The 18119-nt window shown below is 45.3% G+C and overlaps 1 protein-coding gene across 1 annotated transcript in view; it reads left to right on the forward strand.

Annotated features, from left to right (window-relative positions):
* Positions 1–4376: 4376 nt before the first annotated feature.
* The window catches only part of LOC311127494 (neurocan core protein-like), a gene marked incomplete at its 5' end in the record, with an annotated part of 32420 nt that continues 18677 nt past the window's right edge, over positions 4377–18119 (forward strand). Inside the window, 8 exons of the mRNA XM_084159318.1 lie at positions 4377–4383; positions 4563–4634; positions 6460–6879; positions 8770–8944; positions 9063–9190; positions 9292–9585; positions 16920–17068; positions 17528–18119. The exon at positions 17528–18119 is cut by the window's right edge and continues 228 nt beyond it. Coding sequence (XP_084015444.1) covers positions 4377–4383; positions 4563–4634; positions 6460–6879; positions 8770–8944; positions 9063–9190; positions 9292–9585; positions 16920–17068; positions 17528–18119 — 1837 coding nt within the window. The remainder of the gene's footprint in view (positions 4384–4562; positions 4635–6459; positions 6880–8769; positions 8945–9062; positions 9191–9291; positions 9586–16919; positions 17069–17527) is intronic.

Consider the following 18119-nt stretch of genomic DNA (forward strand, 5'->3'; position numbering starts at 1 on the left):
CAGGAGTTTAAATGTTTTCATATTGGTGATAATGATTTATAACAAGTTGAATGGCTTTCCTCTCTTCATACACTACACACCACACACACACACACACACACACACACACACACACACAGTGGGCTATCAGTCAGAGGCCAAAGGTCAGAGGTGAGCCTTATTGAAGAGATTATTTAGTGGGAGCCAGTGGTAGGGGCACCTGTGTTAGAGGTCAAATAGAGCTCCTTCAAACCAATACACCTGAGGGGAGAGAACTAACCTCCCACCTACTCTATTCTCTCTCTCCCTCCCTTCCTCTACTTTCTCTCTATCTCCCTCTTTTACCAGAGTATTAGCAACTTCCATTTTCCATCTGCATAGTGACATAGTGACAACGCAGTAGCCATGGTTCTATTTCCCTCCTTCCTTCTGAACTTTCAGTAGGGAAGAAAGCAAGAGTGCTGATTTAGTCTACACACAGACACACACACACACACACACACACACACACACACACACACACACACACACACACACACACACACATACACACACACACACACACACACACACACAATGAATACAGTGCCAGATCTAAACTGTTACCCTTCATTAATATTGTGGCTGTGTTTAACGAGGGGACTGTTAGATGGTGAAGGATGTGAGGAGTTTGTTGTGTCAGTGTTGTTAGGTTCTGCTGTTAGTTCAGCATTATGACTAATAGCTCTGTTAAAGTGGTGTGTATCAAACCTGTTTACTCATTAGCAGTTACTGTAGTATGTTACAGTGGAGTGACTCAGCTTACATATGCGTACACACACACACACACACACACACACACACACACAGCGCAAACCGCTCCCAACTACTGAAACACTGTTTCCACACAGGAGAGAGCTCAAAGTGTGTGGAAATGGTTTACATGTTTTGTTTGAACTTTTTTTGGGGGGTGTGTTAATGGTTTGAGTGTGTGTGTGTGTATGTGTGCATGTGCCTCCGTGCAGTTGTGTGTCTGTGTGTGTGTTGTAACCTCTGTAATGAAGTCCGTCTCTCCCTGTGTGTGTTGACTCCAGGGTTGAAGTGAGTCTGAGTGTTTCAGGATGAGTAAAACTATGCTGGAGAACGTCACCCCGAATCAAGATAATAGATCAATTATTGATTTGTGGAAACTACAGTACTTTGGATCGACGCAAGCTACACACCTTTTTAAATGTAGTGAAAACCTGATATAAATTTGTAAAAACGTATACAAGTTTTAACCCTTTAACAAGCCAACCTGTGGTGTCAGACCGACTGTAGTCAATCACACTACTGTCTTCTGTTTGATGTAGGTCATTCAGCGGGTGAATGAAGCTGACATTTGATTTGCCCCCGTTTTCCCTAACACACACACACACACACACACACACACACACAGGTATTTGACATGACCATGTGTTTCCAGTCCTCCCTAACAGGCCACCTGAAACACACTTCCTGTTTCCAGGAGACCAGGCTGTAAACCTGCCTCATTAGCCCAATGACCTGTTCCACCTCCCTCCCTGCACTTGTGTGTGTGTGGGGGAAGGGGGGGGGGGGGGGGGGGGGGGGGGGGGGGGGGGGGGTAGTATACATTCCAATGTGGTTTTCCATACAGGTATACGGCCATTGGTCAAAATAAAGTAAAATAAATCCCAGCACACTCTCATTGCTCTGATGAGAGTGTGATACATGTAATACATACCAGTACAGTCATTGTTTTACTGCTTGGATTATACTGATATTTTAGAGTGTGTGTTGGCAGGAGGGACCCCCATCAACGTCCAAGGCAGCAACCAATAAGGACCAGGCTCCTCAGCGTTCTACTGATGTCAGTCCTGACGCTGAGGACCTGTTTAAGGACTTCTGAGTACTGTCCTTTCACTCCTCCATCAAATTCTGTCTATCCCTCACTCCTTTTATCTCTCTATCCTCCATCACTTACTTCTCTGTCACTCTATCAGCCGGTCCCAACTCGCTCCCTACCCCTTCCCCTTAGCCCTAATTAACCCTTTGATGTTTGTAAATCTGCAAGATCTGGATAGGTATAAGCAGTGTAGTGATGGAGCTTCCACCAATTTCCTTCCACCTTACAGATCTGCAAACATCAAAGGGTTAGGGCCAAGGGGAAGGGGTAGGAAGCAAATTGGATATTCTATCACTCACTATTTTCCCTCTCTATCCCCCATCCCTTGCTTCTCTGTCTCTCTTCTCTATCGCTCTACACAGGGGTGGCCAACACCTGGTACTAATCAGCTGCTCATCATAAGGACCTTGACAAGCTGAATCAGGTGTAATGGCAGGACTGGAACTAAAGCCCACTAGCTCTACAGAAGTGTTGGCCACCCTTGCTCTATCCTCCATCTCTCCACCTATCAATCCTCTACCACTCAAACCTGTGTCATTCTCTATCACTGAAACTACTAAACAAAATTACAGAGGATCTCAAATAGACTGTTAAATAGACAGAAGTGAAGAAGTATTTTTATACTGTACCATTGTTTACCAAGGGGATAATTTATAATAATGTAAGGGGATGTTTTTATACTCAAGATGGACAAACATGACCTAAAGCTCAGTGTGCTTATTTTAACATGATGAAGAGAAGTGCCAGTTCTTTACTTAATGCTATATGTGAATGAAACTCTAATAAGGTGTAAGAAAATAAAGTGAAGGCTAAGATAAAATATAACAAGGGCTGTTGTGTTCTCTATTGTGTTAGCTGTGGTTTGCTAATGATCTGTTTTGGGTAGGCTACACACAGAAAATGTTGGAAAGAAACTTATCTTATATCGGATCCTTTATAAAGCATCCCGGAGGACATTGAAAACATTGTGAAATGATTACCGGTAAATTCTTTTGTTTGGATTCTGCATGCGTGCGCTACTGAGTCATTTGAACTTATAGAGCAGAAATTGGGTTAGGCAACCCCATCTCCGTGGTCTTCTATAGCTCAATTGGTAGAGCATGGCGCTTCTAACGCCAGGGTAGTGGGTTCGATCCCCGGGACCACCCATACGTAAAAATGTATGTACACATGACTGTAAGTCGCTTTGGATAAAAGCCTCTGCTAAATGGCATATTATATTATTATTATCTCTCTCTCTCCTGTGTGTTTTACGATACGGGGCGGTATCGACATTGGGGTGTAGGACATGTGCGCCCCTCCTCTAGCTGGTGACGGATAATAGTAGTGGGTGTGAGGTGGATTTGAACTTGCAGCCGGGGCAGAGTGGAGGAGACTCCTAGCTAATGTCCGAGCAGACTGCGCTCTGAGGAGAGAAAGAGAGCTCTATACAGCTGGAATTAGAACATATGTTCGTCTGGTTCTGGGACTAGAATCCGGGATCTTTGGAAACTAGATCGAAAACTTACTTGGTGGATATCTGGACCCAAGGTAGGATATTATCGTTGCTAGACTAGGCTAAGTAAGGGTTGTCTTATTATTACTTTTTAATAACCGGTGTTTACTCCGTCGCTTACGAGTCGATTTGCAGTGGACTTTTTCTAACAGATCCTCAGTTAGATGATGGTTCACATCGATGTCTGCTCATTGACATTTTTCACGCTTTGCTTGCTGTGATGTATCACGGTCTATACTGTATATCCACGGGCATTCAAAGAGAGAGAAAGATGTCAGTCAGAGTATGGGTGGTCAGGTTGAGGAATGTTCTCACAATGATCGAGGATCTTTAGCCTATAAGAGCTCCATTAACAGACCTCACACCAGGGGTTAGAGCTTTTTATGGCCAGGCCATTTGCAGTGATTGACAACTGATCAAATATAACCTTATCGCTGCTGCTGTGGTTGAGCGCGAGGCGAGCGAGTTTATCATTTCAATTTCAGGGACGGCTCCGGCGCGCGTCACAGCTGTCCAATTGCGCGCAGGGACATCTGTAGTGAAGTTGTCCCCATTGTCCTCAGCTTCAGCCAGGTGTGTGTGTGTTTAGCCAGTTTCCACGGAGCTGCTGGAGAGATGGCCCTGCTTGTCAAAGCTGTTTTCACAGTGTGTTATTTCATTGATTGTTCCAATATGACTCAAAGCAGTGTCCCAACAAAGTTTTTATTACTTCCATTATCTTACTTAGTGGCTGTAGCTTTTATAGGCATTAGTCTCTTGTCCATTAGTTTCCCTGTTCCAAAACAGCACCACTCTCTATTGTCAGACAATAGGGCTCCCTAGCTCTGTGTTGGTATGTTTTACCTTTCAACACCATAGTGAAGTGAAATTTAGCATGTAGGTAGTTCAACACAAAGGCTAAACAAAATAATAATGTTAAGTACATAGTCTACATACGTCGGCCGACAGTATGTCACTTGCTCAGACTTGGCCAATACTTGTAGTAAAAACTGACTGCATAGTTGTTCCAATAGGGCCATGCAAGGTGAGGCCCCTGGAGTGTGTGTGCATGCGTGCACAGGTAGAATCACTAGTTTAGGTCTCACTCTGGATTTCCCCCCTTAATCGCTACAGTTTATGTTAAAGTAATATATACAGTATATACTGTATGTCATTCATGATCATTTTGATGTGATGAACTCAGTGTGTGTGTTTGTTCCACAGGTTCTGTAGAGATGTTACATCTCAGGCACCTGCTCTGGCTGATGTTTCTTTGTCCTGTTTTTGCTGAAAAAGGTGAGTCTTGCTGTGTATGTTTTTGTGTGTGTGTGTGTGTGTGTGTGTGTGTGTGTGTGAGAGAGAGAGAGAGAGAGCGAGAGAAAGAGAGAGAGAGAGATAGAGAGAGACACGCAAATGTGACACAGACACGCACAATTTTCCACTGACAAACTGGAAACAAAAAACTGAAAGAGACATTCACGCAGCTCCATTCATCTTTCTCAATCCTGTAGACACGCACACACACAGGGTTGGGTAAGTAACTTTCTAAATGTAATCCATTAGTTACTAGTTAACTGTCCAAAATTGTAATCAGTAATGTAACTTTTGCATTACCCAAACTCAGTAACGTAATCTGATTACTTTCTGATTACTTTCTGATTACTTTCTGATTACTATCCCCTTAAGAGGCATTAGAAGAAGACAAAAAGGATCCATCAAATGCATTTGGTGTGTCATAGTGATCTCTGACTTGTGGTGAGACTTGCTCAGGTGGAACAAACTTAAACTTGTGCCTTTATTCATTGTCATTGAGAAAAGTAATCCAAGAAGTAATCATCTAGTTTTTCAAAAGTATCTGTAATCTAATGCAGGGAGATTAACTGAAATGTAAGTTTTTTGGGGGGTTATTAAACAACTAATTGACTGACGGTTCAATTACTTGAATTCCATTCAGTTCGAGAGAGATCAAGTCAAGAACTATGTGGGACGCTGGGCTGAAGGGAGTTGTAGTTTTCATTAAGAAAATATTCATCCTAGTTCAGCGCAGAAAAGTGGTAATTAGACTGCATGAGAGAGGAATGTACACAACCCCACAACGAGAGGGACAGAGACAGTTCGTGAAATTATGCCTTATCTACTTTGAAGAACTAGTAAAATGATTTTGTCAGACAGCTCTGCAGCATGCTTAGGCAGGTTAGCTAAATAGTATGACTAAAGACAGTACAGTATGGGGAGCACAGAGATAACGTTATCTGACTAGCTGGCTGCTACTGCCTGAGCAGAGATGAGATGATGACTTTAAGGAATGAAAAATTATAAAGTCATGAAATAAAAACTAAGTAATATACACAACTGAAATATTGTATTATTTCATCATATTTGTTTTATTGATGTCAATCCAATGTGGACCTGACAGAGACAATGGAATATTTTTTATATGTTGGCAATTGAATGTTCACTATTTTTGGCTTTGGAATTTCCATTAAAAGCTCTAAAATCATTTTAAGGTAACTATTTCAGAATATTTTTAATGTTGTAAAAAAACATGACTATTTTTAAATAATCAAACCGAAACTCAACCGACCTCAAAAAGCACTAATCGCTCAGCACTACTGTAATCTGACAGCAATATTTTTTCTGGTAACGTAACTGATATCAGTTAGTTTTTTGTAATTTACATATAATCAATTACTCTCCAACCCTGCACACACACACACACACACACACACATGCTTCCAGTTACTGTACCTACATCTGGGGTTGGATTAATCACACTGTAAGCCATCCGCACCACATACAGCCCTCCACTAAACCCATTCACAAACTAAACCCATGCTTTGTGTATCTGTTTGTTCTGTGTCATTTAGTGACTTGCAGGCGATCTGTCCTGAATTAAACCCATCCACCCTGTGTGCTATCTGCCCTGAGTTAACTTTACATGCTTATTCTGTAGTCATTTGAACTATTAACCCCTGACCTTGACCCTCACTCTATGACCTTTAACCCTGACCCCTAGCCATGACCCCAAATCTCATATACTTGCTCATCAGTTTTGATAATATAGCCACTTTTGTCCTTACTAGCATGGCTAGATAGTAACTCCCTCTGTCTCTGTCTTTAGATCCATCATGGAGGATGACGGTAGAGAAAGCTGCCCCCGCTAGTGGCTCTCTGGCTGGCAGGGTGGTGCTACCATGCCACTACTCCATCACCCCCACCTCCTCAAACACCCCCACCACACACACCCCTACACTCACCCACATCCACACCCCTAACACCCAGGGTCCAGAGGACCAGCTGAGGATCAAGTGGAGCAAGCTGGAGGGAGATGGGGAGCGTGTGGTGTTGGTGGCCCAGGGAGGAGTGATCAAGGTGGGGCAGGAGTACAAGGGAAGGGTGTCTGTGCCCAGCCACCCCCAGGCAGAAGGGGATGCCTCGCTGATCGTTGTCCGCCTGAGGGCTAGCGACGCTGGGCTGTATCGCTGCGAGGTCATGCATGGGATGGAGGACACCCAGGATACTGTTCATCTCAATGTCAGTGGTGAGTGGACACACACACGGTAGCAGACACACACAGTAGCACACACTCAAACTCACACACACATTTCGCCCATTAGAATGTGTAAATAATATAATATATGCCATTTAGCAGACGCTTTTATCCAAAGCGACTTATAGTCATGCGTGCATACATTTTACTTAGGGATGGTCCTGGGTGGTCCATGCGCTTTTGTCATTAGTTACAGGAGTTGTTGGGTAATATAAATAATGTGAAACTCTCTAATGCTAACTGTTTCCTGTCATTCCCACTCAGACGTGCTGGTCCATAGGGAGCCTTTAGTTAGTCTGTAAAGGTACCATGGTGTGGTCATGTGTCAGCGTTATTAAGGTGGAATAGTGCAGTTAGCTTTCTTGGACAGCAGAGCTGAGCAGTACGTCAAGTCATCATCACTAGACTGAGGAACTAACTGGCAGACAGTGGTGTTGTAGGAATCCAGGAGAGGGGCTGTCTTGAACATCTTGAGACCTTGTGACTGGCGTTAGTGACTCAGCTTCATCATTACCTTCAGGTCATCATTACCTGCTCAGATGGCAGGAGATTCAGTCTGGGACTGTGATGTGTGAGGCAGAGTACATGGCTGGCTGAAACATTTAGCAGGTCTGCATACGTAGATGGAGAAATATTATTGTGTATTCTGACCTGGCAGTACTGCTGTGTTTCTCTGGTTGTAACACACTACCTCATGCTGGGTCTGATCTGTGCAGACCTACAGGGCTGGTGTAGGTCTTCTGAGGATAAGGTAGAGGTGGTCTGCTCTCTGGTCTCCTCTGCACAAGGACACTAAGAGAGGGAGAGAGACTGAGACTGAGAGTAATCCTGAGAGATTAACCTAGAAATGTAGCCCTCATCTGACAACGTCATCAGTACTCTACAGTAGCTAGTATCACCATGTTTCACAGCACGGCAGTCTAATGACCATTAGCTGTGCCAGAGTAAACTAAACCACAGATTGTCTCCAGGTCTCTCTCTCTCTCTCTGAGTCTCTCTGGGTTGCATGCTGAGGCAAAGCTGGCTCTACACCTGTAGTATTGTTCACTAAACAGACAAACCTGAGTTCCAAATCTTCTGCTCTGATGGATTTGTCCTATCAAATCTTTTACAATACATTGTGTTATGTAGCTCATGTTGGGGGGTGGTGGGGGTTACAGTATACTACTGTGTGTGGCATTCAAGCTGGGTATCTTTCAAAAGGAGAGACCCCCTGAATAGCCCAGATTATCCCAGATTCCACATTAGAGATGAACAACAGTCCGTTGATACAGTACAGCCTTTGTGTGTGTAGATACAGCCCGCTCTTCAGTCTCTGTTCACTAGGCAACAGACAGAGACTGCTCTATCAGACTAACAACTGTCCTTTTACTGCATGTCAGTCTATTCAGTCTACTCTATAACTGGAGCCAGTTTCCTAGAGGGAAAAATTATGAACTCTTATGAACTTGGAAAATAGGGGTCTGATTGCACAAGACAAACATTCTCATATAGTTTCAGGATGTCATAGAGCTAAAGTATCATAGCGCTTTCTTTTTATCTGTCTCCCCTGCAGAACGATGGTTGTATTACTTGGTTGTCTCAGTTTCCTTATTTGAATGCACGTTTTGTACAGTAAGTTGATCTGGATAACAGTGGATCCAAAACTACACACACACACGCACGCACGCACGCACACACACGCACACACACGCACACACACACACACACACACACACACACACACACACACACACACACACACACACACACACACACACACACACACACACACACACACACACACACACACACACACACACACACACACACACACACACACACACACACACACATACACACACACACACACACACTGACATCCTGTCTCTGTCTCTCCAGGTGTGGTGTTTCACTACAGGTCTAGCTCTAGTCGTTACACCTTGTCCTTCCCTGGGGCCATTGAAGCGTGTTTCGCTGCCGGGGCCACCATCGCTACAGCCGAACAGCTGACCGCCGCCTTCGAGGACGGACTGGACCAGTGTGACGCCGGCTGGATAGCTGACCAGACCGTCAGGTGTGTGTGTGTGTTACTTGAGCTCTCAACTGATAAACCCATCTCAGGGATACCTCCGTCCCTGTCAGAGTTTGTATTGAAGACTACATTTCCCATGCTCCCTCTCTCTTCCCTGTAGATACCCAATCATGAAGCCCCGTCCTGGTTGCATGGGCGATATGAAGCACAGACCTGGGATCAGGACGTATGGGCTCAGAGACCCTAAAGAGACCTACGACGTCTACTGCTATGTAGACAAACTACACGGTGAGGGAGTGTTAGTGTTGTTGTTTCTTGATGGTGAGCTAAAGCAATGTCAGCGTGTGTCTCTTTGGGTAAAGTGTGTGTATATCTCCCCTGTACTGTAGGTGAGGTGTTCTATGCTCCTATCAGCTACAAGCTGACCCTTCGCCAGGCCAAGCATGAGTGTGAGAGGCAGGGGGCGGTGCTCGCCTCCCCTGGTAACCTGTTCGCCGCGTGGCGTGGAGGACTGGATCGCTGTGACTACGGCTGGCTGTCAGACGGCAGTGCCCGCTACCCCATCTCCGTCCCCAGGCCCCAGTGTGGAGGAGGGCTGCTGGGGGTCCGGACCCTGTACCGATTCCCTGACCAGACAGGCTTCCCCAACCCTATTGACAGACATGGAGCTTTCTGTTTCAAGGGTAAGACTACTGTAATACTATTACCACCACTGTTACTGCTGTCGCTGCTGCTAAGACAGTGATGACAATGGCGATTACATTTATGCTGATAAGGATAGGAAGGAAGAGGACGAGGACGAGGATGAGGAGGGAGAAAGTGAAGAGGAGGAGGAGAAGGAGGAGGATAACGAGAAAGAGAGGGAGGAGGAGGAGGAGGAGAAAGAGGAGAGAGTAGACATGCTGTCTTGATGAAAGACAGAGAGAAAACGTGAGAGGGGTAGAGAAGAGTTGATCCTCTATTGTAGTAACAGACAGGCAGACTTGGCAGGGGAGTATCATCAGGGATATTTATGCAGCTTGAGTTTCTCTCAGGCTCAATGAGTTATGACCCGTCCTGTGTGAGGAAGAACTCTCACCCTGTTTTCACTTCCTGCTGAGGGTTATCTAAATGGCCAAGCCTGGGGGGACAGATCACATCTCAGTAGAGAGAGCGAGGAGGGGATGGAGAGAGAGAAAGTGAGGTATGGAGGGAATGAGGGAGGAGGAGAATGAGAATGAGGGAGCGAGACATAGAAGGGGGAGAGGAGGAGGCCAGTGTTACATGAAAGTCCTTTTACAGTAAAAGACTTAAGACATATGCATGTAACCCACATTTATTCCTACATCTCCCGTTGATATCAATGCATGGTTTATGTAATAGTTCAAGTTACGAGCATGTGTTCTAAGTTAGAATCTGGCCCACAAAGTGTTTAAAGCTTTTAAAAGGACTTTTATTGTGATATCATGTTGGACACGTCTGTTTGCACAGTGAGCGTTTACTTTATATCACATCTGGAAAGACAATGGCCCACTCCCTTCCTCTCCCAGCCTTACAGTGGCTTGCGAAAGTATTCACCCCCCTTGGCATTTTTCCTATTTTGTTGCCTTACAACCTGGAATTAAAATGGTTGGTATCATTTGATTTGCACAACATGTCTACCACTTTGAAGATGCAAAATATTTTTTCTTGTGAAACAAACAAGAAATAAGACAAAAAAACAGAAAACTTGAGCGTGCATAACTCTTCACCCCCCCCAAACTCAATACTTTGTAGAGCCACCTTTTGCAGCAATTACAGCTGCAAGTCTCTTGGGGTATGTCTCTATAAGCTTGGCACATCTAACCACTGGGATTTTTGCCCATTCTTCAAGCAAAAACTGCTCCAGCTCCTTCAAGTTGGATGGGTTCCGCTGGTGTACAGCAATCTTTAAGTCATACCACAGATTCTCAATTTGATTGAGGTCTGGGCTTTGACTAGGCCATTCCAAGACATTTAAATGTTTCCCCTTAAACCACTCAAGTGTTGCTTTAGCAGTATGCTGGAAGGTGAACCTCCGTCCCAGTCTCAAATCTCTGGAAGACTGAAACAGGTTTCCCTCAAGAATTTCTCTGTATTTAGCGCCATCCATCATTCCTTCAATTCTGACCAGTTTCCCAGTCCCTGCCAATGAAAAACATCCCCACAGCATGATGCTGCCACCACCATGCTTCACTGTGTGGATGGTGTTCTCGGGGTGATGAGAGGTGTTGGGTTTGAGCCAGACATTGAGTTTTCCTTGATGGCCAAAAAGCTCAATTTTTGTCTCATCAAACACCAAACGTGTTTGCTTATTTTTTTCTTTAAGCAATGGCTTTTTTCTGGCCACTCGTCCGTAAAGCCCAGCTCTGTGGAGTGTACGGCTTAAAGTGGTCCTATGGACAGATACACCAATTTCCACTCTGGAGCTTTGCAGCTCCTTCTGGGTTATCTTTGGTCTCTTCGTTGCCTCTCTGATTAATGCCCTCCTTGCCTGGTCTGTGAGTTTTGGTGGTCGACCCTCTCTTGGCAATTTTTTAATAATGGATTTAATGGTGCTCCGTGGGATGTTCAAAGTTCCTGATTATTTTTTTAGAACCCAACCCTGATCTGTACTTCTCCACAACTTTGTCCCTGACCTGTTTGGAGAGCTCCTTGGTCTTCATGGTGCTGCTTGCTTGGTGGTGCCCCTTGCTTAGTGGTGAAAGGCCCCATACTCTGGGGCCTTTCAGAACAGGTGTATATATACTGAGATCATGTGACAGATCATGTGACACTTAGATTGCACACAGGTGGACTTTATTTAACTAATTATGTGACTTCTGAAGGTAATTGGTTGCACCAGATTTCATTTAAGGGCTTCATAGCAAAGGGAGTGAATACATATGCACGCACCACTTTTCCATTATTTATTTTTTAGAAACCAGTTATTTTTTTCATTTCACTTCACCAATTTGGACTATTTTGTGTATGTCCATTACATGAAATCCAAATAAAAATCCATTTCAATTACAGGTTGTAATGCAACAAAATAGGAAAAACGCCAAGGGGAATGAATACTTTTACAAGGCACTGTACTGTATCACCCCATACTCCCAGTCTTACTGTATCACCCCATACTCCCAGCCTTACTGTATCACCCCATACTCCCAGCCTTACTGTATCACCCCATACTCCCAGTCTTACTGTATCACCCTATACTCCCAGCCTTACTGTATCACCCCATACTCCCAGCCTTACTGTATCACCCCATACTCCCAGCCTTAATGTATCACCCCATACTCCCAGCCTTACTGTATCACCCCATACTCCCAGCCTTACTGTATCACCCTATACTCCCAGCCTTACTGTATCACCCCATATTCCCTGCCTTATTGTATCACCCCATATTCCCTGCCTTATGTCTATTGGTCTCTAACCAATATCACATTCTTCTCCCTGCATTACTGCACTCTTCCTCTATCTACCTTACTTTGGTCTGCAGTCTCCAACCTCTCCATCCTCTATCAACCTTAATGTGGTCTGCAGTCTGCAACCTCTCCATCCTCTCTCTACCATACTGGAGTCTCCAACCTCTCCATCCTCTCTCTACCTTACTGCAGTCTCCAACCTCTCCATCCTCTCTCTACCTTACTGCAGTCTCCAACCTCTCCATCCTCTCTCCACCTTACTGCAGTCTCCAACCTCTCCATCCTCTCTCTACCTTACTGCAGTCTCCAACCTCTCCATCCTCTCTCTACCATACTGGAGTCTCCAACCTCTCCATCCTCTCTCCACCTTACTGCAGTCTCCAACCTCTCCATCCTCTCTCCACCTTACTGCAGTCTCCAACCTCTCCATCCTCTCTCTACCTTACTGCAGTCTCCAACCTCTCCATCCTCTCTCTACCTTACTGCAGTCTCCAACCTCTCCATCCTCTCTACCTTACTGCAGTCTCCAACCTCTCCATCCTCTATCTACCTTATCTGCAGTCTCCAATCTCTCCATCCTCTCTACCTTACTGCAGTCTCCAATCTCTCCATCCTCTCTCTACCTTACTGCAGTCTCCAACCTCTCCATCCTCTATCTACTTTACTGCAGTCTCCAATCTCTCCATCCTCTTTCTACCTTATCTGCAGTGTCCAACCTCTCCATCCACTCTCTACCTTATCTGCAGTCTGTAACCTCTCCATCCTCTCTCTACCTTACTGCAGTCTGCAACCTCTCCATCCTCTCTCTACCTTACTGCAGTCTCCAACCTCTCCATCCTCTCTCTACCTTACTGCAGTCTCCAACCTCTCCATCCTCTCTCTACCTTATCTGCAGTCTGCAACCTCTCCCTCCTCTACTTGCCTTGCTGTTGGCTGCAGTCTCCTACCTCCCATTCTTCTGCCTTACCGCAGTCTCCAAGTCTCCAACCTCCCCTTCCTCTCCCTGCCTCCCTGCCATACTGCAGTCTGCAACCTCCCCTAACGCTTCATCCTATCTCTACCTTACAGTCTCCAACTCCACGGCTGATTTAGCCCAGTGTCTCCAACATGGTTGGTTAAGGCCCATTCTTTAAGGGTCAGGGCTTAAGACTGGATCCTGGCTCGAAACATGGCTCTGATTTGGTGGGTCACTAGAAAACTTTAAAAGCTGTAGGTGGGTCACAGCAGAGACCCAGTTACAGTTAGGAACTCAAGCAGTTTATAGTGTGGTGTTGCAAGGTGGATGGGTTCTGCAGAGAAATAGGGCTCTGTTTAACTCTACCTCTCTCCTGTTCCTCACATTTATGGGGCTGTGTGTTTTATACGAGGGGAAAACCCAACTCATGCTCTCTAAGACAGAAACAGGACAGGTCCCTAATGCACTACAGCTGGCCCCTGCCCAGAGAGAGAGTGTAACAAGAGAGAAAGCGAAAGAGGAGGGAGAGAGAGTCTGAGAAAGAAAGCGAGCAACGCAAGTCTTACTTGCCCAAGAGTATCATTATCATTATCATCATCATCATCATCATCATGATCAGAATAGATTTACACACTTGCAATCCTCTTTTTCCAGAAACCAAATATTATGTTGCAATCTACTGGTTTCTAAAATACCAGAAAATGAAATCCATAACATAATTCACATGTAAATCACCTGAAACAGTAAGGTCTCTGACAGTGTGGTACTGATTTATACAGCTCAGAACGTACAGTATATGTGAGCTGCCTCATGCACAGTGGACGTGACATGGCTATAGGGACAGACTGCAGGCCAGCCAACCAGATGGCCTGGCCCAGCCAAACACATGACATCAGACCTGGGCTGGAGCTGAGCAGGAGCAGGAGCTGGACTGTCCAGGTCCCCTCACAGTGTGAGTGAGCAGGCTAACTAACTCCCCTGAGTGTCTTTGCTCAGAGTCCTGCAAGCTATAAACGCCTCTAACAGTCACAAAGAGAGAGAGAGAGAGGGGGTGGTGGAGAGGAAGATAAAGCAATGGAGAGAGGGAGTGAACGTGTGAGAAAGAGAGGGAAAGAGAAAAAGGGGGAGAGAAGGGGTAAGGGGGGAGGATCCCAGCTCCTTCATCTATACATGGCCTCAACATTTTGAGAGGAGGTGGAATGTTGAAATGGAATATATACAGTATCAGTCAAAAGTTTGGACACACCTACTTATTCCAGGGATTTTCTTTATTTTTACTATTTTCTACATTGTAGAATAATAGTGAAGACATCAAAGCAATGAAATAACACATATGGAATCAGGTAGTAAACAGAAAAGTGTTAAACAAATCCAAATATATTTATATTTGAAGTTTCTTCAAAGTAGCTACCCTTTGCCTTGATGACAGCTTTGCACACTCTTGGCATTCTCTCAACCAGCTTCATGAGGTAGTCACCTGGGATACATTTCAATTAACAGGTGTGCCTTCTTAAAAGTTCATTTGTGGAATTTATTTCCTTCTTAATGAAGATAGCCCTATTTGGTAAAAGACCAAGTCCATATTATGGCAAGAACAGCTCAAATAAGCAAAGAGAAACAACAGTCCATCATTACTTTAAGACATGAAGGTCAGTCAATACAGAAAATATCAAGAACTTTGAACGTTTCTTCAAGTACAGTCGCAAAAACCATCAAGCGCTATGATGAAACTGGCTCTCATGAGGACCGCCACAGGAAAGGAAGACCCAGAGTTACCTCTGCTGCAGAGGATAAGTTCATCAGAGTTAACTGTACCTCAGATTGCAGCCCAAATAAATGCTTCACCGAGTTCAAGTAACAGACACATCTCAACATCAACTGTTCAGAGGAGACTGTGTGAATCAGGCCTTCATGGTCGGATTGCTGCAAAGAAACCACTACTAAAGGACACCAATAAGGAGAAGAGACTTGCTTGGGCCAAGAAACATGAGCAATGGACATTAGACCGGTGGAAATCTGTCCTTTGGTCTGATGAGTCCAAATTTGAGATTTTTGGTTCCAACCGCCGTGTCTTTGTGAGATGCAGAGTAGGTGAATGGATAATCTCCGCATGTGTGGTTCCCACCGTGAAGCATCGAGGAAGAGGTGTGATGGTGTGGGGGCGCTTTGCTGGTGACAATGTCTGTGATTTATTTAGGCACCCTTAACCAGCATGGCTACCACAGCATTCTGCAGCGATACGCCATCCCATCTGGTTTGCGCTTAGTGGGAATATCATTTGTTTTTCAACAGGACAATGACCCAACACACCTCCAGGCTGTGTAAGGGCTATTTGACCAAGAAGGAGAGTGATGGAATGCTGCATCAGATGACCTGGCCTCCACAATCACCCGACCTCAACCCATTTAGAGATGGTTTGGGATGAGTTGAACTGCAGAGTGAAGGAAAAGCAGCCAACAAGTGCTCAGCATATGTAGAACTCCTTCAAGACTGTTGGAAAATCATTCCAGTTGAAGCTGGTTGAGAGAATACCAAGAGTGTGCAAAGCTGTCATCAAGGCAAATGGTGGCTACTTTGAAGGATCTCAAATGTAAAATATATTTTGTTTTATACTTTTTTAGTTACTACATGATTCCATTTGTGTTATTTCATAGTTTGGATGTATTCACTATTATTCTACAATGTAGAAATTGTACTGTACATTAAACTTAATTATGTCATTACCGTGTGTCAGTAAGGTTAACGTACGTCAGCTGCCCATGAGACAAGCTAGCACGTTATAAAAGACCTGTGTGTGTCTGCTTTTGTTTGTGTGTGTGTGTGTGTGTGTGCTTGTGTTTGTGTGTGTGTGTGTGTGTATGTAAGGCCTTGCCTTCCATTTTCCTCTTATGGTAAAGATTTACTGGAGATCCACAGATGTTGTTTGATGCCAAACTCATATTTCTCTGTGGTTTACACAGACAGCCTGTGGGTGGATTATATGGGCAGACAATGTAAAGACTTTGGGTTAGGGTTATAGGCTATTGTATACAGGAAGAAAAGAGAGAGGGCTAACATGTTGGCTCAAGATGTGCTCCAGTGTTGAAACATAGCAGGTTATGTGAAGCCAAATGGGTGTGTGTGTGTGTTTCCGCGCGCATGGAGGTTGGAGGTTTACTGTTGTCCTAAAACAACCAGTTTTAACACAGTTCAGACACCATGCTGTCTAAAAATACAGACCTCCTGGCAGTTATACAGAGGGGGTTATTATCCTGACAGACTGACACCACTGGCACTGACGCTTTCCCTGGTTTATTCTTGACGGCTGACGTCTCTCTTTAAAAATCTAACTCTCTGGGTTGGATTTCCATTTACAGCCTGTTGCTGTGAGCTGACACCGTTCTGATTCTGACAAAATCATGTTTAGCATTCTCTGTTAAAGTTGTGATTCTTGTTAGTTTTTTATTTACTAAGGCACAGCATCGAACATCTGACCCCCATCTGACCCCCATCTGACCCCCATGGTTCATCTGGAACATCTGACCCCCCCCCCTCTTTCTCTCTATACCTTTGAGTACATTACTGTACTTTGACTGTTATCTCAGGTGGGGGTATATGTTCCTGTTAAAAGTGTTGTGACCAGAGCTAAACATCTCACATCTCTCTGTCTCTGCAGGTAAGGAACCAGAGATCACCACTCCTGGACCTGTGACGACCACAGACGCTCGCAGGACAGACACAGTTACAGAGAAACCTCATGCTACCAACCACACAGGCAGACCAAACCTTACAGACCCAACTCACACAGCCAGAACTGACCACACAGTTACAGACAGAGCTCACACAGTTACAGAGAAACCTCATGCTACCAACCACACAGGCAGACCAAACCTTACAGACCCAACTCACACAGCCAGAACTGACCACACAGTTACAGACAGAGCTCACACAGTTACAGAGAAACCTCATGCTACCAACCACACAGGCAGACCAAACCTTACAGACCCAACTCACACAGCCAGAACTGACCACACAGTTACAGACAGAGCTCACACAGTTACAGAGAAACCTCATGCTACCAACCACACAGGCAGACCAAACCTTACAGACCCAACTCACACTGCCAGAACTGACCACACAGTTACAGACAGAGCTCACACAGTTACAGAGAAACCTCATGCTACCAACCACACAGGCAGACCAAACCTTACAGACCCAACTCACACTGCCAGAACTGACCACACAGTTACAGACAGAGCTCACACAGTTACAGAGAAACCTCACCACACAGAAAGACCACACCAAACTACTGCAGACCAAGACAGAAGTCAGGCTACAGGTGGACCACATGATACAGCTTATACAGGCACAGACAGACATCACACAGTTACAGACAGAACACACACCACCAAACACAAACATCACACCACTGACCACAAGACAACAGACAAAGAAAAAACTACAGGAGACAGAACTGCAGACAGAAAGACCGACTCCTCTGTTGGTACCACTCTGTTCCCTGAGTATGACGTGGATGACTTTGGCCCAGACCTAACCAAGGTAGAGTCAGTCCCAAGCAGGGGTGATACCCTGTTCCCCCTGCAGCTGCCACCACTCCCCACCACCCGCTTCCAGCCCACCCACCCCCACCTCGACATCAACCAGGGGGGAGACCAGGTGGGAGAGGGAGAGACTCAGACAGGCTCAGGCAGAGGGGAGAGCAGTGGGAGTGGGGAGGGGAGCAGTAGTGATGGGGCAAGTGAGGAGAAGGACAGGGTAGTAGTGACTCCTACACAGGGCTTCATGGCCGGGACAGGGATGGGATCAGACCCCTCACGTCCAGGACAACCAAGTTACCCAGGACGTCCAGGGTCGG

Source organism: Coregonus lavaretus, assembly GCF_964263955.1.
Source record: "Coregonus lavaretus genome assembly, chromosome: 4".
In the NCBI taxonomy this organism is placed as follows: domain Eukaryota; kingdom Metazoa; phylum Chordata; class Actinopteri; order Salmoniformes; family Salmonidae; genus Coregonus; species Coregonus lavaretus.